The 25,054-nt window shown below is 37.7% G+C and overlaps 1 protein-coding gene across 1 annotated transcript in view; it reads left to right on the forward strand.

Annotated features, from left to right (window-relative positions):
• CCDC178 (coiled-coil domain containing 178) overlaps nucleotides 1-25,054 on the forward strand; it is a 197,725-nt gene that overhangs the window by 49,164 nt on the left and 123,507 nt on the right. The window contains 5 exon segments of the mRNA XM_076328954.1: nucleotides 1,892-1,954; nucleotides 5,450-5,611; nucleotides 11,238-11,348; nucleotides 15,261-15,406; nucleotides 18,983-19,142. Coding sequence (XP_076185069.1) covers nucleotides 1,892-1,954; nucleotides 5,450-5,611; nucleotides 11,238-11,348; nucleotides 15,261-15,406; nucleotides 18,983-19,142 — 642 coding nt within the window.

Below are 25,054 nucleotides of genomic sequence, written 5' to 3' on the forward strand. Positions count from 1 at the left end.
ATAAAAAATTGATTTTTTAATTTGACTACAGTGTTACTTTTTGGATTTTGTTGTTCCTCAAGCTCTTTTCTCAAGTCATAGTGTTAACATCTTGGGCATGTAGTCAGTCAGAAATGTACCTCAAAGCTATACATTTATGGTTAGAGATGGAATTTCATTCTGTAAGTAATCTGGTTTACTTGTTGGTACAACTTAACTTCTACATGAAGCCATTACTAGTGGTCCTGTCTTCAGTGATAAGACTGCTTTCCAGCACCACTCAAGTTGCTTCAGTGACCTTGTCAACGAATACCTCCATTCCTACCCCTTGCAGAATGGCCATTCTGCCAACAGCTTTAAGTTACCATTGTTATATTTAGACTTAGTTATCATAAATTAGCAAAAGCACTGTGTTTATAATAATTTAAAGCATACATATACACATGCAGACATACACAGGGAAGGTGACCAGCTGCAAGAGCTATTCGCAAGGTAGAAGTTAGCGTGAATGGAGCGCGCAGAAGCTAAGATACCTCTCTACCTAAGCAACAGTTGAATAGTGGTGAATTTTGAATATGACCATATAAATGAAGGTGCAATTTGTAGTTGACTGCCTGGTCTCTGCTGATGTTCTGTGAGAGCAATTACCCCCTGGTGTCTGAAAAAAGTGTCTGTCTGTAACCACCAGTTAAACTGTATCCTTGGGCTACTGGATAGAGTGAAAAATATATTCGTGCAATCACCAAATGTTATCATTCGTCATTCAAAATGTTGCCACATTTTGGAGAGTAGTACAGATGCCACAGTTTGTCGAATAGACTCAGAGATTTGGATTCAAATAGACTATATGCATATGTGGGCAAGGAGGTGTGAGGGGGAGGGCAGGGCCATGGGCACGAGTTGTTGCTTGGAGTTATCCTTGGAACAAATGTATAAACTTTCATCTGGAAAAAAAAAAACATGTTCGCTCATTGATTACAAGATGTGTTTTCCACATGAACACCCATCTCTGTCACTTCTATTTCCTTGGAAGTTCCTAATAATCTTTGGGATTGGGGTTTGAGAATATATGGGGATGTTTGGCATCTGTTTTTGTATTTTCTTATGTATGTGGCATCTGGGAGATGCTTATGACCTCCTTATGCGGGAATCTCTCTCCCCAAGTGCTGATGGCATATGCACTTCCAAAGTGCAGATATGGATGTGAATAAAATATCTTGAATAAATACATTTCAATAACAGAATTGATTGAGTCCATTTCTTACTTTACTATTGGCCATGTTGTGGCTAGTTTTGCTTAAATAATCAGTTTTCCACTCCCTAAATTCACTTAAAATGGAAACAGAAAGCTCTAACTAGGGTTGGACTTAGATTGTAATCAGGTATAGTTATGATGGTCTGCTAATCTGACATACATTAGATTAGAGGTTTTAAAGGCACAAACTATAACAATGTGTTATATAACTGTTATCCTAGAAGTGGTATGAGTAGGATAGTCATATAAGAAAGGGCTGAAACATGTTCAGATTTTTACTAGAAATTACAAAAAAAGTCTCATCATATAAAACATAGAAGACACTGAGATTTTTAAATTTTGAACATTTGATGTTCAATATCCATTTAGGTAAGCCAGCTCAGCTTCTTTGTGTATTTAATTATTTTAAGCTACCAAAAATAAATTACATTAGATCTAGAAAATATTGTTGCTTTTCTTATACTGTGGTCTATATTTGTTTACCTCTTGTGCCTGAGACTCTGTTGCAATTTCCTTTTTTGATATAGTTTTATGATACTTGAGAAAGAATTTAAAAGCTATGTTCATCCTTACAGTGATGTTAATGTTAAATTTTCATTGCTGTTGTCCATTAACTTGTTTTCTTATGCATTGTATATGGCTTTTTTTTCCCCTAAGAATTCGGAGTGGAATCTTAAAAAAGAAATTCAAGATCAAAACGGAGTTTGGAAAGTGACTCAAGTAAACATGACAGTAACCATTTCACTTCAAATCTAAATTCTTCTTCTACCTTCTTTTTACTTCCTACCATGAATTAACTTTGAGTACCTTGTGACCAACTCACATAGAAGGCTAATGGGTTTTGCTAAATAATGATGCCTGCTGTTTAACAACTAGGAAAATTTAAATACTCATGAAAACATGAAACACTGTAGTTGTATCCCAGTTATTCACAATAATTTCCAGTTTGCTTTTAAAGATAAAAAGCCTTTAGTAATAATCCGTATATGCAGTGACATCATAATTTGAATTTGTATATCTTTCTTCTGTTTCTGTAGAAAGTGCAATCAGACCCTTACCATACCTTATATTCACGCATGCATATGTAAAAAAGGGTGGCCCTAACACCATTTATTTTCTCCTGGAGTGAACTGCTAAATTCACACAACACGCTTTGGTGTCCCTTTTTCGATTGTCAAATGTAGCTCTTTTCTTCTGGACTTCAGCGATGCTTTTCAGCCATCCTCAGGCAAGTGTTGATATTTCTTCAGCTCCTCTGACTGAAATCCCAAGTTTGGCATCACCAAAAGGGGGTATTCCATCTATATCCATCCTTTGGCAGATGGATTCCATCAGCTGTATTCTGCAAGAGGATGGATAATGGTCATATTCAAACTGTTGTAATAACTACCAGGTCTTAAAGCCTCAGGCAAGACACTGAGTGGAAGCTCCAGGACTGTTTTCTGAAGAAGTCCTTAACGTCTGTATTCAGTGTCACCAGCAAGAGATAGGAGGCCTTAAAGTGGGGTTGTCAGAACCAAGCTCTGCCTTCTGTCTGAGCAGCAACTTTCCAAAGATCACTCCTTTGTTCCCTATGATGCCAGAAAATCAAAGTCAATGTTTCCTTCAGAGTTTCAGTCCAGTAACACAGAGACCTTTGTGATACAGAAGACCTGGCAAAATCAGCAACTGTTGAACTGGCTGTTGGTACTGACCTTGCTGTTAGTGGTGCCTGCCTGCAAGATAAAGGCAAGTAACAGATTTCCAGTTGCTCTTGTTGGGCACATCCTGTGGGGAGATGGGATGCAGTGGTAATGGTTGTGCCAACCTTGAGCCACTACTGGCTGAACCAGGTCCTTTGCAAGAAGTAAAAGCGTTGCCTTTTTCTTAGATAAAACTTGATACCAGATAAACAGTACAATTAATGACTTTCTTCTCATCCAAGATCCCTCTGATAACTGGAAAAGATCTCCTGTGATGCATCATCAGCACACCAGTGTATAACCCATCCTGAGAGCCCTTTCATAGTTGGTGAGTGCCATTGAGATTCATCTCTACTTTCCGATGGAGACATGTAATACTTCTGGGAAAAATATTTGTACTGTTAATGCTCCCACTCTCACCATTATGAGATACAGGATTGTTTGGCTCCATTGCTCCTTCCTGCTCATCCTGAGATGAATACTCATATGCTGTGAGTGTTCTGATGTTGGATTCTGATCCAACGTCGTGTGGGATCGAAAGAACATAGCCAGAACTGGAGGGAGGCATTTCAGTCTTTTACTGCAAGTCCTTGAGTCAGAAAATGCCTTTGGCTCCTTTGGCAGTGGTCTCAGACAGGAGAGATTTACTCTGAGAGATGTTAGAGGCTATTTTTCTTTAGAATTGAATGTTGGATTTACTGTGATGACCAGAGGTCCTTCTGAGATTTTTGTTCCTTTTTTTTTTTTTTTTTTATTGAGAGAGAGACAAGTCTGAACCTTTTTTATTTGCTTCTGGACATTCACAATCTCTATTTTGCTTTTGTTACAAAGCTTGTTCTCTTCCATTCTGTGACTTTGAACTGTGCAAGAGGTCAACAGCAGAATCTAGTATCTACGTCTCCCATTTCTAGAAAGACAAGCCCTAAGAGAGATCTTGCAGTTCCTGTTTGTCCCAGACATTAGCAGGAAGTGTTGAATGTTCCTCTTCTAAGCCAGGTGGTGCATAAGGTCTCCATCACATGCAATTGTGGTTGACGCACAACTTCCCTCTGATTCTCAGGCTTTGCTTCAGAGAAGGCTGAAGGGAATGTTTCCGGGCCTGTCTGCTACAGCATGACAGGCTTGATTTGGCACTTCCAAACATCTTCCTCCCTTTTTGGTACCAGTACTGATCCTTTTCGATTATTCATTGAAACTAAAAATCTCTTTTCTTTCTCTTGATTCTTGGTAAAGATCTTCAGTGGCAACTTTAGCCCACTTCTTTCCTTTTACAGACAGAAACAAAAGAATGCTTTCCTAAAGGGAAGTAGATGTTGTGCTCAGAACTGCTTTTTTCATTGTAGTTCATGTTTTTTTCAGGATGAAGAGGTTCTTGAGATGCATCTTGTACTTCTTTTAAAGTGGTTTTAAAGTTCTGTTTCAACTAAACCTATTTTTTCTATTTTTCTTCCAAAGCCTCATTTCTCTGGCTTAGACAACCTTCATATCCTTGCTGTCAAGAGGTTTTTTCTTACTAATACGACAAAACTTAATGAAACACTCCGGGTAAGGATAACTATGTTTGTGGACTATTATTTAAAACTAGAAAAAGGAGTTATTTACCATGTAGCATAATACTTTGAAAAGAGTAAGTCACATGTATGGTCATTTCTTGCCCTCTTTCCCATAATTTTCTTGGCTTATTTCACTCTGCTTCTACAGATGAAAGGAATTCAAAATGTTGCCAGCTGCATTCCATTTTAAATATATGTATGTGTGTGTGTTTATATATGTCTCAATATCAGATGTTGTGTATTCAGTCTTTGCTACACAGATAAAAAATTATTTGAATTCAAGTGATGGTGAATTTGGGATATTAGAAATTGTAAGTTTATGTAAGACCTGCCCATTCTGAAGAACACAGCTACTGGTACATAATATTTCTCTATCTTTCTCTTTATTTCTTTGGGTGGAGGGGAGAAGTTTGGAGTGGATGTATGCTGGATCTTGTATTTCCCAACCTTGAAGGGTGTTCATTTATTTTGCAAACATTTTGTTCCTTTTCGCTCTGCAGTGTTTTCCTTCTCTTTTTTCACTCCTTTTTTTTAAATCTAGGAACATGCCTATGGTGATTATGTTTCCCATCAGAAAAGATTTTCACTCTTGACATTAATATTTAGAATTTTAATTCCTCTTTTATGGAATTTTTTTCTACTATTTGCTTAAATAGTACTGTAAATTCATTGTCTGCTTCAACATCATTTTTACATTTCCTAATATTTCTTGCTGATTCCTCTGCTGTATTTGTGTTTGCCAGTTCTGCTGGCTATTCAGCTTTTCCTATTCAAAGGCTTCTGACATATGCTGATTTAATGGCCAACTTTTTCTTCATTTTGAAGACATTTTTAATCACCTTATGATTTATTTGTGAACTTTTGGTCTATCCATGGTGTTTACTTAACGGTATAAATGTTCTTTCAGATTTTGGTTTTTCATGTTCTACTTCTGCTTTTGAAATACTGAAAGCTAATTCTATATATATGTTAATAAACAGGCCAGGCTTAAAGCAATATATGATGAGCTAGAGGAAAAGCAAAAAGAGAAACTCAAGAAAAGAGAGGAAGATATGAAGAGGATAGAAGAGATTGAGAGACAAGTAGCTGATCTAGAAACAAAATTTAAAAGAAATAAAGATATATTTAAAGACAACCATGAGGTAAAAGCAGTAGATTCTGGACCACTCACTAGCGTATTTTTTGTCATTATTAGAAAAAAATAAGAGGAAACAGAAGTCCATAGCTCAGAAGAGTTGGATTTTGCAGCTGTGCAGTTGCACTGTGATACAACGTAACAAAACAACGCAATTCCAGCCTTATTTTTGTCCTTTCTTGTTTTCTGTACTAGAAAAATCTTCCTGTCTCTTTTAACTTCTGTGGTCTGTTTTCTTGCAAAAGGGAGGACTGTTTAGTACTTGCTTGTTTCCTTTGTACTTCTTTGCTTACTTATAAGCTGAAGAGAGCAACTAGTGTATAAGCCCCCAGCCATGGCATGCTGGAGACCTTCTTTGCTTCCCCACTTTATGGGTGATACTGATAAAAATGTTTTTCCTTTCTCTCATGAAAGGTCTGTTTTGTATAATAAGAAAAAGAAACAGAAGATTTTTGTATTTAAAACAGGTCCTCAACCTACTTGAATTTACTTAAGTACTCTCTTCCAAGCATTTCTTATGCTTCTGGCAGAGCATTCTTACTGTTACAGTATGACATGTTTTGATTGGTCCCTCTATCATCTTGAAAGTATGGCCAAAGAGCCATTTTCCTCCAGTTGTCCAGTGATGACCTAGTAAGCCCGTTCCCCATATTTGCAGGGTATACTAGTAGTGTTAACCTTCCCTGAGGTTAAAACCTTGGGAAAATTTCTGGAGAAATAACCTTTTTTCCAGACCTGCTCAAGAGAGTAACAGGAATACTGACTAAACTTGTATGACTGAGAAACGTTTCTTTCATTATTAGACTTTCCTCTTTTAGATCTGGTGATCTTTTAGATCTTTGAAAGTTTTGCTTATATGGAGTGCTACAACAGCGGTAATAGAGAGCAGAATACAAAGTGGACAATGTTATCTGAATAAATTACTGTTTGAAAACAAGGTATTACAATGATGGACCTTTTTCAAAAATACCTGATAGTAAGTAGATCAGTTCAGTAGTAGTCGTACAAACATGAGATCTTAGCTAGGTAGATGCTCATTTCCTTAAGCGATGCTGATAGTTGTATGTCCCCCTGCCACCTCAACAAACATCTGTAGAAACAGACCTTATTGTTCTGAAATGATGTGGAAATATTCAAAATCTGAACCCTAGTTTAGTGCAAGATGTAATGTCTGTACATTATATTGAAGCAAAACCCTCAAACAAAACCATTCAGTCTTTCTTTTGCAGAATTGTTTGGAATGTAATTTAGCCAGAGTTTGGTTTTGGGTTTGTTTGTTTGTTTCTTTTTTAAATTAAGAGCATTTCCATACCTTTGCTTTATCCTTTTTGTATGTCTTTTTCTTGAGCAGGTGCTATTCCTTTTCTTCTTTTGGGAAATGGCTCTGAAAACAACTGGAAACATGGGAAAAATTTCAATTGTTTTTAGTCTTCTATCATGAGTGAAACAGAGCCTGGCTTTCACACTGGTAACTGTACAAACCAGCAACACTGAAACTGGGGGCTGTCCTTCTATCATTACGCTTAAATGAAGCTTTGCCTACTACTCAAAGCCTTTGTTCTATATGGCACCATGAAATATGTGCAAATCCTTGCAAACAAGTCCTTCCAAATGTGAGCTGCCCCACACTGTATGAATAGGTGGGCATGCATTGTTCACTGCAACAAGCAGTTTTACAATCCAGGGAAGGTATTTGAAGCTTCCCGGTTTTTGGCAAAGGAAATAAGTGACTTAGGGACCTGAACTGAAAATACAGAAATCGGTGTGAAAGAAGTAATAATTTCTTAAGTGTCTGAAAGAGAAGGGCATTTTGACTGGACTTTACTGCCAGAAAAGAAAAAGCAAAATGCCTTCATTTTTGTTTCCAAATCAATAGGAAACAAAACTAGCTATTGATGGTTTATGTTCAGCACTAAGGATAGGAGCTTTCAATAACCCATATGCTTATTATGGAACATTCTCACAATCAAGTAAGATCAACGTCTTTTGAGTCTATTCAGTTTAGATACAGGGTTTTTTATTTTTGCTCAAAGCCCAGATACAAGAATTTCTGCTACCTCAGTGAGAAGCTTTTTGTCGCAGAATCAGTCTGTAGGTTTATAGTTCAGTTATCCAACTACTAGTAGATAGCTTGTCATGGAAGATTGTCTTCTCCAGTTTTTTAGTGTTATTCTAGTTGAAGGGTTCTTGACATAGTCTGCATGTAGCAATACTTCACCATTTTTGGAGGAGAGATGGAGGATGTTGAATAGTTTGAGTTCAGATAATGGATTATGTGATAGTTTATTTTTGATGCAGGTTTAATAAGTCAAATTGAAAAATTAAAAAAGAAGATTCCTCTAATAGCTAATAGTATTTTCAAAACAACACATTACTGGCAGTGACTAATGTTGTTAGCCCTTCCCCAACTAAAACTAAGTAGAAGCAATGTGACAAAGATCACATCATTAGTTTCCTGGAAACCTGGAGAGGTGTGGTGTAAGTTATACATCATGGTCTATAGCTGTGTATTTGCTTCTGTTTTAAAAGCTTGGAAACAGAGTTTGCACAAGCAGACTTGTATGTGAATGATATGTGAAAGATATTGGTAATTTCAAGGAAGAACCTTCTCATTAATTAAAGGTTTAGGTTATTGCTTCAGAATGGAAATATTAATACCTATTTTCATATTCTTTGTTATATAGTTTAAATGGAATTTAAATCTTTGAATAATATAACTATTATACAATTTATATAAGCATATTTAGTAATGTAAAATTTTCCTTATTACATGTATTAATAATAATTTCTGTCATTTAATATTTGGTGCTCACACTAACAATGCAAATGAAATTAATATGATAGACAAGAACTTCTGTTTTTCTTGAGGTGCTAATTAATAATAGAATGGATTAATGACAAATATAAAAATTAGATATCCCAACATTTTATTTTCTTTCTTCTTCCTCTTCTTGTTAGCTGTCCTTAGCTGTATTTTTCATGAGTTAGTGATAATAAGTAATAAACCTTTATTTTGCCCTTTATACAAATTCCATGGAAGCTATTCCAAATATATATTTTGATTTCAGAACTCTATTTGTAACTTTCTTACAGAAGGAAAGTAAAGAAGCATGGGGAGCAGAGTAAGCAGTGATGTTTTGCTGTAAGATGATAAACACTGTATAAAGTAGTAGAAGGGACAGGCGAGGAAGGAGAGGCGGTGGGGTGGCTCTATGTTAGGGAGTGTTTCGATTGTCTAGAGCTCAACGATTGTGATGATGATACGGTCGGGTGTTTATGGGTAAGGATGAAGGGGAAGGCCAACGAGGCAGATATCCTGCTGGGAGTCTGTTATAGACCACCCAACCAGGATGAAGGGGCGGATGAAGCGTTCTACAAGCGGCTGGCAGAAGTCTCTCAATCGCTAGCCCTTGTTCTCATGGGGGACTTCAACTTCCCGGACGTCTGCTGGAAAGACACCACGGCAGAGAGGAAGCAGTCTAGGAGATTCCTGGAGTGTGCGGAAGACAACTTCCTGACACAGCTGGTAAGTGAGCCTACCAGGGGAGGTGCCTCGCTCGACCTGCTGTTTACAAACAGAGAAGGACTGGTGGGAGATGTGGTGGTCGGAGGCCGTCTTGGGCTTAGCGACCATGAAATGGTAGAATTCTTGATTCTCGGTGAAGTAAGGAGGGGGGCCAGCAAAACCGCAACCGTGGACTTCCGGAGGGCGGACTTTGGCCTGTTCAGGACGTTGGTTGAGAGAGTCCCTTGGGAGATGGTCCTGAAGGGCAAAGGGGTCCAGGAAGGCTGGACGTTCTTCAAGAAGGAAGTCTTAAAGGCGCAGGAGCAGGCTGTCCCCATGTGCCGTAAGAAGAACGGGCGGGGAAGACGACCGGCCTGGATGAACAGGGAGCTCTTGCTGGGACTCAGGAGAAAAAGGAGAGTTTACCACTTGTGGAAGAAGAGGCAGGCGACTCAAGAAGAGTACAGGGATCTTGTTAGGTCGTGCAGAGAGGAAATGAGAAAGGCAAAAGCCCAGCTAGAACGCAATCTGGCCGCTGTCATTAAAGACAACAAAAAAAGTTTTTACAAATATATTAATGACAAGAAGAGAGCCAAGGAGAATCTCCATCCCTTATTGGATGCGGGGGGGAATATTGTCACCGAGGATGAGGAGAAGGCTGAGGTACTCAATGCCTTCTTTGCCTCAGTCTTTAACAGGCAGACCAGTTATCCTCAGGGTATTCAGCCCCCTGAGCTGGAGGACAGGGACAGCAAGCAGGATGAACCCCCCATAATCCAAGAAGAAGCAGTTAACGACCTGCTACACCACCTGGATGCTCACAAGTCTATGGGGCCGGATGGGATCCACCCGAGAGTGCTGAGGGAGCTGGTGGAGGAGCTTGCCAAGCCACTCTCCATCATTTATCAGCAGTCCTGGTTAACGGGGGAGGTCCCGGACGACTGGAGGCTTGCCAATGTGACGCCCATCTACAAGAAGGGCCGGAAGGAGGATCCGGGGAACTACAGGCCTGTCAGCCTGACCTCGGTGCCGGGGAAGATTATGGAGCGGTTCATCATGAGGGCGCTCACAAGGCATGTGTGGGACAAGCAGGGGATCAGGCCCAGCCAGCACAGGTTCATGAGAGGCAGGTCCTGCTTGACCAACCTGATCTCCTTCTATGACCAGGTGACCCGCCTAGTGGATGAGGGAAAGGCTGTGGATGTGGTCTACCTGGACTTCAGTAAGGCCTTTGACACCGTCTCCCACAGCATTCTCCTAGAGAAGCTGGCGGCTCACGGCTTAGACAGGTGTACTCCGCGCTGGGTAAAAAACTGGCTGGACCAGAAATGGTGTGGCCAGCAGGAGTAGGGAAGTGATCGTGCCCCTGTACTCAGCACTGGTGAGGCCGCACCTCGACTACTGTGTTCAGTTTTGGGCCTCTCACTACAAGAAGGACGTTGAGGTGCTGGAGCGCGTCCAGAGAAGGGCAACGAGGCTGGTGAGGGGTCTGGAGAACAAGTCTTATGAGGAGCGGCTGAGGGAACTGGGACTGTTTAAACTGGAGAAAAGGAAGCTCAGGGGAGACCTCATCGCTCTCTACAACTCCCTGAAAGGAGGTTGTAGGGAGGTGGGTGTTGGTCTCTTCTCCCAAGTAACTAGCGATAGGATGAGAGGAAATGGCCTCAAGTTGCGCCAGGGGAGGTTTAGATTGGATGTGAGGAAAAATTTCTTTACCGAAAGAGTGGTTAAACACTGGACCAGGCTGCCCAGGGAAGTGGTTGAGTCCCCATCCCTGGAGGTATTTAAAAGACGTGTAGATGAGGCACTTCGGGACATGGTTTAGTGGACATGGTGGTGTTGGGTTGATGGTTGGACTCAATGACCTTAGAGGTCTTTTCCAACCTTAATGATTCTATGATTCTAAGTAGCAGAGATATTTTCTATTTTAAACGTGCATTTTTTCATTCAAAGCATAGAGTAAATAAACCTACACAATGGAAAAATGGGTATGGAAGGGAAAACAAAAATAATCTTAAGAATGGTAACTGTTAAAGTATTTAATGACTAATATATTTTCTGAGTTCTATAGAATGTAGGACAATAATTTCTGAATACTGACACATCTGTTTATGCATAAACTCTCCAGAAGCTCTCCTATTTGGATCAGAGTGTACAAGCGCTAGTTAAACAGCAGAAGCAAATTGAACAACTGAAACAGAAAAGAAGTATCATGCAGCAACAATTAAGTGATATACAGGTGAATAATTTAATGCTTGTATGGCTTTTTTGAAGTATGTTTAATCTCAAAGGTTAGGCTGCCATTTCTACACAGTTGCCTTGGAACTATATACAAACATATAATGTATGCACTGTTTTCTGTCTCTTGCTTGAACTAACCTATGAGGTCCATAGCCTTGAGACAGCGTAAAGTACAAAGCAGAATTGATATTGGGGTCACTGAAAAGTCCTTTGCTTTCTTCATTTGCTACACGGGCTCAGATTGCTTGAGGGGCTTTAGAAATGCAATGGAGAAAATCAATAAAGGACAAAAAAGATTCTAGTATAATAGGAAGTGCTTGCTGATTGCATGTTTGCTCAGCAGATGGCATCTTTTTGTAAATGATGGCTTATATCTGCTGTATCAGTTTCTAAACTGTATAATCCACCAAAGGGAATTATTGAATTTCATTACTGAACACTATGCTTTATATAAACATGGTTATAAGCATTAGAAGAAACAAGCATTTTCTTTCTAAGATTCTGATCATTTTTATTATTCTTTCATTTGCATATTGTATAAACTTAAGTTAGATATTACAGCATCAAAGATGAGTCATATAGATTAAAAAAAAAAAAAAAAAGAAAAGCTTTCATGTTGTCCAGAGTAGCTTTCATGAATCTGGTAATTTCTATTGAAAAACTCTGAGACTTCCTATATATGAAGAGTTTTAAATTAAGCATTGGGTAATTCATTGAGTCACACAGGTTTCTAAATTTGGCAGGGAAGACGGAGTTTATACATCCCTTTCTATTACAGATTGTGCTCTACCAAACTGCAGGTTTACCGATAGATCTTAGAACATGTGGAAATGACTGATAAGTCAGCACACAGATAATCAGTAATTCTACAATGTTTTTCAGTGCATTTATTTCCTATACTTTTTTATTATTATTTTTAGTGCTGCCTTTCCTAGTAACTGTAAATAACTGTATCCATTACTTACTTGAGCAATATTTGAGTTGGTGTTCTGGAAGATTATTAGAGGAGTGTTCTGGGTAAGTAGAATAAAACAATGTACAAAGCCTATTTTATGAGATCTGTAGAGCTCTGTACAATACTTGGATACCTTAAATGTTGCGTTCTTAAAGCCCGATACAGTTCCTTGATTGTAGCAATCAGAGTTTTGTAAAAGGGGGACTTTATAAAAGGGGCTGTCTTATTTTTAACAATAACTCATATTTCTAGCTGTGCAGGGTCACACTATATGATCCTGTTAATCATGTTATATTGTTTTTAAGGAAAAGTTATTTAAAGTTATGTTCAGAGATTTTAGTGCTCTCCCACGATTAAGACATTGGTTTGTTTAAAGCTTGTCCAGTGTGTAACTTAAATGATATTATGGAAGAAATGGTTATGATTCCATAGTATTAGTACAGGAGTAATATAGTCTCCAACTTCCAATTGATCAAGCAATTCACCCAGTCCTTCAGAGTTTACCTATTTCAGGACAAGATGAATCACACCCTGGAGGCTTCTGCATCTCACCATTGAATTTGAAGTGACTTAGTTTGGTCTGCTGACATTTAAATGTCTAAAAGCTAGATACCTAGATAAGAGCATATGAATTCTACCCCATAATAAACCAGTAGTCTTGTTCAGCAGCTAAGAAGAATGAAGAATACTGTTCATGTATTGAACAGCTGAATGACCGAGTGCCAAAGGACTCATTCAGCTTAGGCAGGATACTGGACTGTTAAGCACTGCAGCAAGCCGTAAGGAGCGGATATTCAGTCTATCGATACTTGGATCACAGAATGTAGAGTCTCTCACCATTTTTGTTTGTTCTAAAACCCGATTGCAAATTCTCTGCCTTTTATAATAGATACCAGATTGCACTGACTCAATGACTACTATTCCATATGCTTGGAAGTCAACATTTTCAGGTTTTATCTGCCTTCTTGGTTAAAAAGTCCTGAAAAAAGTGCAGGAAGTCAAAGAGACAAAATTCTTCTTCACTGGCAGTTTTGTTCTAACACAGCTCATATGTGAACCTGACTCTTTGGCAAAAAACACGTCACAGCTTCTTTGTGTACATATTTATATCCGGCCCTGATACCTTAATCATTTCAGATTTCACTATTTGTAAAGTTTAAGGCCAGGACAGATCATACAGACATCCTGTATATCACGGGCTATCACATTTCTCCAAGTTCTCCTGGTACTGAGCCTAAAACTAATATGATATTTCCTCAGAGGTTTGAGACTCTCTACGGGCGGTTCAGTTGCATAGGGATTTGCATTAATTACCATATCTCCATTTTCTTTCTAATGATTCCATGTTCCTGCAAGAAACCTGAAATTTCCATCTAATCCTATACAGACACTTACTACACTTTTACAAAGTTCAGAGACCTTAAAAATGTCATGTTCTTGTGGTACCTTTCACACCTTCATATCTGTGCTAACATCTGTTACGAAAGCTTTGATTCCTCATTTTTTTACAGCTACCTTTTAGGTATACCTCTAAGAAGCACTTCTTTCATAAGGAAAAAGATCATTCGACTATGCATCAGGCTACTGGTTCAGAAAAATGGGGCAGTATCTAAAGAAGAAATTTTTAAAATACTTTTTTCTTTATTTAAATACTGTGATGCATTCTTTGCCTACTGAATTGTGAGGTCTTGAAATTTGGTATTTATACACGTGTGCACTTAAATTATATGTGTATATGTGTACATATAAGGTATTTTCCTCCCTCTTAATTTAACCCATTTACATAGCTTCTTACACCCCATTAGTATGGGTTTCAAAATCTAATGCAGCAAGACCGCTTTAGAAGTATCACCCAAACAGAAGACTCCCACCTGTTTATTACTATCGAACTGCAACAGTGCTTTATGTTTACCTTATTCATTGTGGGCAAGCTGCAGCTTTGTTTACCATATACTGTTGCTCTTCAAAGCAGAGTTTGCTTGTGTCATGAACCTTTACGTTTTGGGGTCCTGTGACTGTCAGTCACTTTTGGAATGAAGAAGACACTGCGATCTAATCTCTCTTCCGTAGAATGGGAAGTTTAGTGAAAACACTTTTTAATTTAAAGGTTTTCAGCAGCTTAATGTCAGCATCTCTTTGAGTTGTGTAGTTGTAGCTGAGGAAAGTAGGCAGGAGTTCAGAAGTCTTGTTTTCTGTGCTTTAATCCTCCGCTCTCTGGAGTACAGGACAACTATGTTATGAAAAACTTGACATCTAAAAGAGGAAAACTCTCTATTGAGGCAACTAAATGAATAATGTCAGTTTTCAGAGATAACAAGTAAGCCATATTCTGCCTGGAGAATGTAATCTAAAAATACTGATTTTTCCTGAAAGTCGAGTGTTTTAGGTATCTTCCTAAAACAGTATTACATTTTGTAATACTTTCATGGTCTAGCAATAAAAGCTGCCAGTTAAGACACTGACTCTGCATACGCTGACGTAGGCCCAGACTTGGGTCATATGTGAAAATTGTGACTTTTCACTGTCATTAATAAAGTTTTTGCTGTGCAAGCCAGTGCTTATTTGCAAAACTTTTATGTATGAGAGCAAAAATAAAAGAGAATATGTATTTTATGAAGACGGTGGCCTACAAATATGCGTACATCCATATACAACATAGGCAACTGCAGAAATACAAGTGCCATAATAAAATTTATATATCTTACATAAATCTATATATAGTAGAAGAATTGTGCAACAAGTTGGACAACCGTAACTGGATGTGCAAAGCTATGCTCTTACAGAAATGCAATTATTCCAGTTGCACTAAGTGCTTCAGCTGCCCCCTCTGAAAGAAGTTCTGTTTCTTTGGGTGTACAACTGCATGAATTGTTGCCCATAATCATGTGCTTAAAATACAGTCCTTGGAAATCTAGCCCTGACTAGTTTACATGCTATGTATGTTTTAATTCCCAGGAAAAAAATTCATTTACTTCCAGTCAAATTCCTGAAAACTCGCACACTACAGGAAATTTAAAAATTGGACTTAAAGAACTAAATGAATTATGGAACATGAAGCAACTATAGACGGAAAATGCAAAAAAATCTTTCACTGATTTGTGGTAAGACCTACCTATTATATGAATTTTAAAAGGTAGTTTATTGCTTTTACAAAAGTAATTTAGTATCCACTATAATAATAATCCACTTTATTACTATTACTAAAGGTAGTTTTATTATTTTACAGTATTACTTCTAGGAAATACAATGCACTTTTCATCAATAATTTGAGAGTATTTTTGTCTGATCACTGCTTGTAGTTTTAATGCATCTGTAGAAGTTATTCGTGATAAATTGTCTGCCTACCAAATTGAATTTCGGGCATCAGAATTACTTTCGGAAGTCTGATAATATTCATGGTCAGTTGCATCCTTAATTAATGGAGGATTCCACGCACTCTGTGTTTTCTCTGGTTTAAGAAGTGTGGACCTACACTTACTGTGACTGATGAGTCCTGAAAATAGTCTTAAAGGGCTCTATCCACCTGATAACGCAGGCTGCCTTCTAGGCCACGCAAGCCTTGGAGGGCCGTATATGCTGATTGCACAGCAGGCTTACTCTTCAAGGATAAAGGTGAACCTGCTGTGCAATGTCAAAGAGAAAGCAGCCTGGACTGTTGAATTGTACAGGATGACTAAATAGTGAAAAAGTGAACCTTGCATCGTTATACTACAGCTCCCTTTCTGTGATCTCATTCACTTTATGTACTGTTGGTGTTGAAAGATCTTCAAGAGATTATTCTATGAAATTCTTGACTGGGGAAAAAAAAAATCTTTCTATGTAAATATTTTAGCTGAATATGTGGGACTGAATATGTTTTTTTCCAACTCTTAATTCAAACAGAATGATTCAGAGGGACCCAATGTGCAGTGGAACTTACTCAGCTTCAAGAATGGAAGGCATCTTTCCATGACTGAAAATCTCTTCCCGTTTTCCACAGCGCTTTAGGCAGTAGTCAGTAGTTTTATATCAGTGACATGTTGTATTCAGACTCAGAGAAGAATGGGATAATATCAGCACAAAATGGCACTGAAAGTTCATTCCAGCAATTCATTGTTTCTATATAGTTAAGAAGTCCATCTCTCTTTCAGAGTGGAATTTTCTTGCAAATTCTCCAACTTCTAGACCTAAAATAAATAATAATGAAAACTTCGCATTTTTTTTGAGAACATGCTTTAGAGATCCCATCTGGTAGAAAGAACTGTAAAGTCAAAAAACCTTCCAAAAACCCCCCTCTGAATTCCAAATTATGCATCCCAAGGGCTAGTATATTCTCCTTCCTTTTTGTCGTTCTCTGAACCCAGAAGATACAGCACACGGGAATTTCTCCATCACATGACTTGCTGAAAACGGACAGCATGCTTATGTCTTCTGGTTGTCAGAGTATTCAGCCTCTCTGCGCTTGAGGGGCAAAGGAGAAGAAAAGTTTGGGATTGGTGGTTTTTTATTGCTTACTGTTTCTCACTAGTGAAGATTAATGGTGACAATAGTCAGAAAAAAAATTTCTTTCAGGCTAATCTACCTTCTTCTATTAATGTTTCCAATAATGTGACATATCACATGGCATTTCATCAATCTATCTTAAGAAAGTCTGCTCTAGCCATTTCCTGTTATATTTTGTGTTATGCATATAGTTCAATATTAAATGTACTTATCTATTTGAACTGATCTTTCTTCTCGTCATAAGAGTGCTGATACCAGCCTGACTTCGTAGAAAAACTGGGAATAAAGGATTAACTGTTTTTACGTTTACTCTTGGCTATTATTTCCATTTTTACTGGCATGTCATCAGGCTAATTCTAGCCCAATCTGGTGGAGAAACTTGAGGTAAAAGAGTCCCTACTTCTGCTTTCAGTCTTCACTATTGTCCTTTTATAGGTACTTCCTAGCATTGTTCTCTAAATAACACCGCCTTGACTTATTGCTTACCATTAATGCAATAAAAAGACTAAATAATAGCTACTAGAATGAAATAGAAACATTGACACAATGTTATCAAAATAACAGTAATTTGAAATAAATACTTTTTCCACAATAAAATTGACTACAAAACTGAAGTCTACTGCAAAATTTAGCCTAACCTGCTAACCAAGGGAAAATTATATGCCATAGGTTTCCCACCTAGAAACTATCTTATGCCAATGGCTTTTGCAAAATTGGTTTTGTACTCCTGGAAGAGATAAAGACATGTCTTCATATCTGAAGTTAAGAATGAACGTGAAATACCCAATTTTTTTAATCTCAGTGGAGTTTGGTGCTAATTAAATTAGAAGGATGATGAGCAAATCCTGTGAACTTACGGTTTGTGTGAGGAGCATCCCTACTTGTATTGGAGCCCCTACCATTTATATGCATCAGTTCCCATATGGTGTGCCTACCTCCAGCAAGAAGGAAATAAGGGCACGAAGCAAGTTAAGGGGATGTACTGGAGATTAGGAAACTGGAAGGGTGTTTCTGTGAAAAGGAACTCTAGATAATTTTTGATGGATCCCTTAGCCTCTCTTCAGAGAGGTTTTTGTAGACGCTGATTTAGAGGGGGCCTTAGATGCTCTAATTTTCTGCAAAGGGGATTGTTGTTCTGCAGGGAGTCTCGGAAGAGACTGTGAGGGAGGATCTTGTGACCTCCAGAATTTAAAACTAAATTCCAAAACTCCTAAATACATCTGTTCTGTCAAGTATCAGCTAATCAATAAGAAGGATAACAGCTTATTATTGGTCCCAGCTGTTCCTAGCTTGACAGCGTAAATGGCTCCTGAGCAGTCAGCGTAATCTTTACATGACAGATTTTTCCCTTTCTCAGACTGTTTGATTTGGTTTAAAATTTAAAAAAAAAAAATTATTTTAGTGTTAAAATAACATTGAGTTTACACAACAAAGCCTTAAAATTGGAAAAAGGATGCTTAAACTTGTCTCTTGAGTTTCCTTTTTTGTGTGCGCATTGTGATACAGTCTTTATTATGCAGCCAACTGTTACATTACCTACAAAGCTCTAGTTTAGGTTACCTTGCAGAAAATCAGTTAGAAATACTTTTTTTTTTTAATACGCTTCTGTCTAAAAGTAACAGAAATACAGACCCTGAGAGAACAGAATGTTAGTACAAAGTGAAACCCCCTAAAAACTCCTTAACTTCACATATTTCATATGTACAGGTTAAAGAAACCATACTAGGTATGGACAGAGACAGAAACAAAGTATTACACAAATGGTGTGAAGCTCCCACTTCCAGTCCCAATAAATAATAAAATAGTGGTTACCCGATATGGCACTGGTCATGGTCTCATTCTGTGTCTCAGAATATCATTATTCGAGCAGATACTTTACATGTGGGAATGAACCAGTCCATTCTCTAGAAAGTTGTTTTAAAAATGCAAGCTGTTTTTTAAAATTGTGACTGTTATGTATCTCAGTAGACTCATTGGATATGGATTGATAGGCAGAGTGTCTTTAAGTGATCTAAACATTCACGATAAGCTCCGTCATATAGCTCTTTGGGATTTTTTAAAGGGTATCATTATTTGCGAGATGACTCTGTCTATTTTATTTATTATAAAATTAAACATCAAACCTGTAAGTAAAGACTAAAAGACAGTATAGCAGAATATCTTGATTACTTCACTGAATATTTTTTCTTTCAAAGGAAAAATTTAAGTGGCGTGATGTTTAAGCAGCAAAATGTTCAGGTGGTATTTAATCATCTCCAAGATGAGCTAGCAGAATATGAGAAAAGGTTAAAGCAGGAAGAAAAAACATATGGAGAATTACTACAGATTAGAAAGAAAAACCTGACAGGTTCAGAAGTGAGTATTAACAGAGCTGGGTTTCTTTATGTGGGAAGTGAGACAACTATTTGATTAGTTCTGGCTCTTCTTAGGTCTAAAAAGGATAGCAGTTTTATCAAAAGTTTGAAATAAGTAGTATCTTCTCCATATGCAAGTGTTTCCAATGAAATACATTGCTATTTTTCTGTAGTAGACTTCTTTATTTCTGTAAATAAAGAAGTAATTCTAGGAAAACTATAAAATTGTTCATTTGCTTTGGCACTTTTAATTTTTCATTAATGCTTAGGGCTATTGTATACTTTCTCTTCCCTCTTTTCTTTTGCTTTCATTTGTGGACACCTCTGGGAAAGAAAAGACAAGACATCACTTCTGCTAACTTGAAAATCTTTTTCTCCTTTTCACCAAGTGCTCAGTAACAAAAAAATCTCAGATAATTTTGACTAAGATCAGCATCAATAAGTTTCCATTCCTTTTTAATCACTTAAGTACAAGAAAAGTGCTCAGTGCATGCAGTCTTCTTGATAGTGCAGCAGTCAAACTTTGGTCTTTTGGATAAAGCTGTTTCTGAACTGTCAGGAGCTATTCCGTAACAGGACCCTCATCTGGATCTTAGATGCTGCGGTTGATACCAGGCAGATGGGAGCCAGAGTCTGTGTAGATGTAACTGAGGAATCAGAGCTATCTGAAATAGAAGCATAAAATACACAGTGGTAATAACCACAAAAGCTTCAGATAAATCAGATGCAAGTACAAGTTCTTTTCTGTATTATTTTCATATTCAAACTTTTTTCCCTAAGAAAATGGATAATTGCCTAATTCTTCATGTATAATTTTCTCTGTTTTTACACAAAAATGGTAACATTAAAATGTTTCTCCTTTGGGGAGACATTCCCAGATTAAGATTTTTGCAATTGTAGCTGTGTTAAAAATAATTAAAACATTCACTTTTAGTCTTGTGTTCTTTACTTTTCTTCTGCCCATCATATACTTTTCTCAGTTAGCTTAGAACAGTTTAGATAAAGTAAGCTACTTTCAATTACCTTCTCTTTAGTATTCACTTTTACTTCCTATTTCCAATGTGCTAATTAATGTTTTTGTTTGCTTTCACAAAATCTGTACTGATCAGGATATGAAAGAAAGGGAAATAGCAACAATAAGAACATGTTTTTTAAAAAATAAAGATTGCTACTTTATTACTTTTTACAGGGATACTAGTCCTTTCAAAATACTATATTTGGCTCCTTTGTTGTGTTAAATTAATTCTGAGGTCAAAAATACTTGCCAGTATGTTGACTTGCTCATCGTCACCTTAACTTCAAAAATAACTGTAAGGATGATTTGGTGAGGTACTTTTCTTATCTCCTTCTCTAGGACATCAAGATTTGTTTTTCCTAATGTGTCCTGTTTCATCCTGTCTTGTCTCCCATCTCCTTTACACATTGAGTTATGGGTATTGCATGAAGTACAGAGCTCTTAACAGCATTTTGTTATTAAATTAATGTTGGAGTTACGAGATTATGCCAAGCTTTTGGTGGTTAAATGTAAGTAGAAATATTATGCTGCATGCTTGAGAGCCTGTTTTAGTTTTTACTGGAACGCATTGCTGGTCTCTGTGATGACAACTCTGTCCAGACCTGCAGCTGGAATGGAGGCACACACTGTCACCCTTTGAATATTTACCTTGTTATTACCTGGTCATTTTTATGTCATTCTTCATTATTTTTATGGAAAATACGGCATACAATAAAAGCATTTATTCACGTCTATAAAATCCCAAACTCCACTGATCTATTTGAAGTTTTTTAAAAAAAATTAAGAAATGAAAAATAGAATATGTCCTAAATGTTTATATTACCTCAGAAAGGTCTCTCTTTCTCTGCCTTCTCACATCGAGTTCATTTACTCTCTTTTTCTGACTAGTCAGGAAAGACTAAACTGGTGGTAATAACACCCGCAAAGCCAAATATTCTTTCAGTACCTTATGGACAATCAATAAATTTCATCAGGGTCTTCAGTTTACTACCCAACAGAACTGAGCAGAAGGCCTAGTACCAGTGGGTGGAGGAAGTTTTTGAGGGCATTGGAACTAGGATTTACAGGCAGGCTCTTCAAGGAGGCTAGCTGTGATTTGTGGAAGTTGGGCCACGGCTTTTAGAAGGATGACCAGTGCGGCTCTCTGGCAAAGGTCACTTGGACAGCTTTCAGAAATTTTTCCTGAGAGTAAAAAGTCAAATCATCTACCTTGCTTTGGTATTGAATGATAAAGATAAATTTTCTCCTTTAATCGGGGTTGAATGAAAAAGTTTTTCAATTCTGATTTTTGGATTGAACAATTTCTGTAGAAGTCCTGACTTCACGTAATGTGGTACAATGATTATAAGGCTTTGTCACCCAGGGTCTGGAGGTGAAAGCTGGTTTCCTGAAGTAGTAATGGAGCATACGTGTTAGACCAGTTTTCTCAGCCTTTGCTTCCCTGAGCCTGAAGCTGGGTGAGACCATTCAATCCCCAGCTGATAGATAAGTCAACGGGAATAGACTAAGCATATTTTTAAGGTGAGAGATGAGTGGCTGAAAAAGTAGTCCTCACAGGATTAACCCCCATGGGGAGAAAACAATAAAAAAGCAATGCCCTAACTCTGGAGTACAGAGTACAGGAAGCGGTTCAAGAGATTCTGATCTAGGGTTTCTAGAAATTCTGCTGAGATATTATACTGAATGAGAACAGCCTGTCTTGATAGTTGAAAAAATTAGAATACTTTGTTTCAAGTCATGAAGTACAAAAACTAAAAGGGGATGTTTCCTATAGAGGCTATGGAAATATATGGTAATGTCATACGTATTCATAGCTAAGGTGAAAACAAAACCTCAAGCAACTCAAACTAAGTCGTATCTTTTAGTCTGGGAGAAGTGCTGTTAGATGCTTTGGTTGATTCAGGGACAGATTTAAGCAGGAAAACAAACTTTTGACTCTTAAAATGGAAAGTTGATTCATAGTTCCTTCTACTTAAGGAGAAATGCAGATGCACATGTCAATACAAAAATTTAGAGGTGCACATCTAGCAGTACAGTTTGGAGGCTAGAATTATCCTCATCATCTCATTTTTAAGATGGACAGGTATAAGCCGTTTCACCTTATGCAGAAGAGAATCATAGAATCATAGAATCATTGAGGTTGGAAAAGACCTCTAAGATCATCGAGTCCAACCGTCAACCCAACACCACCATGCCCACTAAACCATGTCCCTAAGTGCCTCATCTACTCGTCTTTTAAATACCTCCAGGGGATGGGGACTCCACCACTTCCCTGGGCAGCCTGGTCCAATGTTTCACCACTCTTTCAGTAAAGAAATTTTTCCTTACATCCAATCTAAACCTCCCCTGGCGCAACTTGAGGCCATTTCCTCTCATCCTGTCACTAGTTACTTGGGAGAAGAGACCAACACCCACCTCGCTACAACCTCCTTTCAGGTAGTTGTAGAGAGCGATGAGGTCTCCCCTCAGCCTCCTTTTCTCCAGGCTAAACAGCCGCAGTTCCCTCAGCCGCTCCTCATAAGACTTGTTCTCCAGACCCCTCACCAGCCTCGTTGCCCTTCTCTGCACACGCTCCAGCACCTCAACGTCCTTCTTGTAGTGAGAGGCCGAAAACTGAACACAGTGTTCGAGATGCGGCCTCACCAGGGCCGAGTACAGGGGCAGAATGATGCAGTAATAAATGGAAAGACCAGTGAGACTGAAAATGCCAGCCTGAGACCTATGAAAAGGTCCAAAAAAGTCCTTTTTGTAGTGACTTGTAGACTTCGTGAGGGTGAGTAAAAGCCAGAAAGCGAGAACAAGAGGAAGAAAAAACTTTTTGCCAAGAAAAAAAGGTTTGAATGGCTTGACAGGAAGGGGATAAAGAGTGACATCTTTATTCAAGCAAGAGGGCCCTCTCTCCTGGAGGCTAGATGGGACTGTTAAATCCATAAAGGAGATTAAGCAGTCTCTTATCAAGAGATAAACTGGCCAGAAACTAGGTGAGAAATTTGGTGAGAAAACTAGGGACCCTTGTCAGCATCGTGAAGGGAAATGGAGTTGAAGAGTGAAGGGAAACAGAGTTGAAGAATGGTCCTGATATGGGAGAATCTGCACAAGAAACTAGTGGCTTCAGCACAGATCCAGACAGTGAAAGAAATTTTGGGGGGCAACTCTTGCAGCACACTGAGGGACAGAAACCATCTATTCATGGTCAGGACTAAATAGGATGAGAAGCTGAAGAATCTGCGTGCCCGATTCTTGCAGGAACACACATCATGTGTGATTTGGCTGGAGAGCTGAGTCACTGATTTGCAGACCTTCTAGATTCTGTCTTCTGACAGGAGAAAGGGCTGCCAGGTGATAAGACTATGACACATGCATGTAACAAATGTCACCGCTAAATACAAGGTGTGACTTTTACTAACATGCATGCTACTAAATGTGGTGAAATTTACATGTATAATGATGAAATTATACCTCACAGGCGTATTTTATCAGTGTGCTATTTGTGACTACTCGCATAGCATCTCATTACCTTATGTTCTACAGAGACAGTACAGTCCCCAAACTATCATATTGCCATTTGGTTCAGTGCTGATATGTGCTGTATTAAACACACAGATAAGAATTCTCTGACATAACAATTCATAATGAGTGTTGGATCACGTTCAGAATAATTATGTTGTGCCTTGTTTTCTTAACCTCAAAACAAGCCTGCTTGCTCTTATTTTCTGCTGCTAATGTGATTATTGTACTTTCAATTAAAGTAACTGTAAAAACGATTACTGTGGGTTTTGAAGATTGAGCAAGACATTTTGAATGACCGAAACTCTCTTGGAATGTGAAAATTTGTCCTCATTAGTATTTACTATTGGACATGTGATAATATATTTCTGAAGTGCAGATGTATAAGTCTTTAAATTCAGACATCCGTATATACAGACTTGTACTTTTGATAAACACATTAAATGCTGTTACCCAAAGCATTAACAGATATACTGATACTTTAACTTTCTTTTTGCTTTGAAATAGTAGCAATATCGTAACTTCCTAATTCTGTTAATTAACATTAGTCTTCTGCTAAAAACCCCTTACCTCCCAATAATGTTTCTAGATTTTCTATGAATTTATTTGACTGTTGCGTGATACTGGAAAAGAAGATGGTAATAAATCAATATTTCTTTAGCATTGTACCTTAAAATTGCACCAAGTTCAGCAATGTTTCATCTAAAACTGAACGAGAATTTCTCAGATATATAAAAGGGCAGTTGGAAATTCCTTTAATGGAATGACAATATTGTCTCCTTATCACAATGCAGAAATTTTAAAAGAGGGGGAACATACTTTTTCAAAATTTTTTATTTTAAATTTTATAGATATTAAGTTTTGAATCAGTTATTATTAAAAAAATGTTTAGTCTGCAAATGTTTGATCAGAGTGGTTTTACCTTAACTTAAATGTTTTTCATTTAAAAACAAATCAGCATGTTCCTGTGAGCACTTTCTTTTTTATAGAAAAGCATTTTCCATCTGGGGAATGATATATCAGAAAATCTATGTCCAGTTCTAACAGCTAGTCATGATATGTTGTTTCATCAGATATTGAGAGTATTACTAATGAAATAATCTACAAAATGGCATATTGCAGAAGGGTTTGTTATAGAAATATGATAATATACTGCTGAAAGCTGAATTAAGAAATAGGGAAAAGCAAAGTTAGATCCAGGGGGCTGTTTATCATCGTGGTATTAGGTAAAATCCACTGGGTGTCTTTTATCATTTACTATTCATCTATTTAGGTTATCTTTTCTTCTAGTCATTCTTTTCAGTCTTGCTGCACTAATACCTTCAAAGCAGTTTCCATCTCTTACTTCCAAAAAATACTGTTAATCAATATTAATGTTACTGAAGAGCTTT

Source organism: Aptenodytes patagonicus, chromosome 2, assembly GCF_965638725.1.
Source record: "Aptenodytes patagonicus chromosome 2, bAptPat1.pri.cur, whole genome shotgun sequence".
NCBI lineage: Eukaryota > Metazoa > Chordata > Aves > Sphenisciformes > Spheniscidae > Aptenodytes > Aptenodytes patagonicus.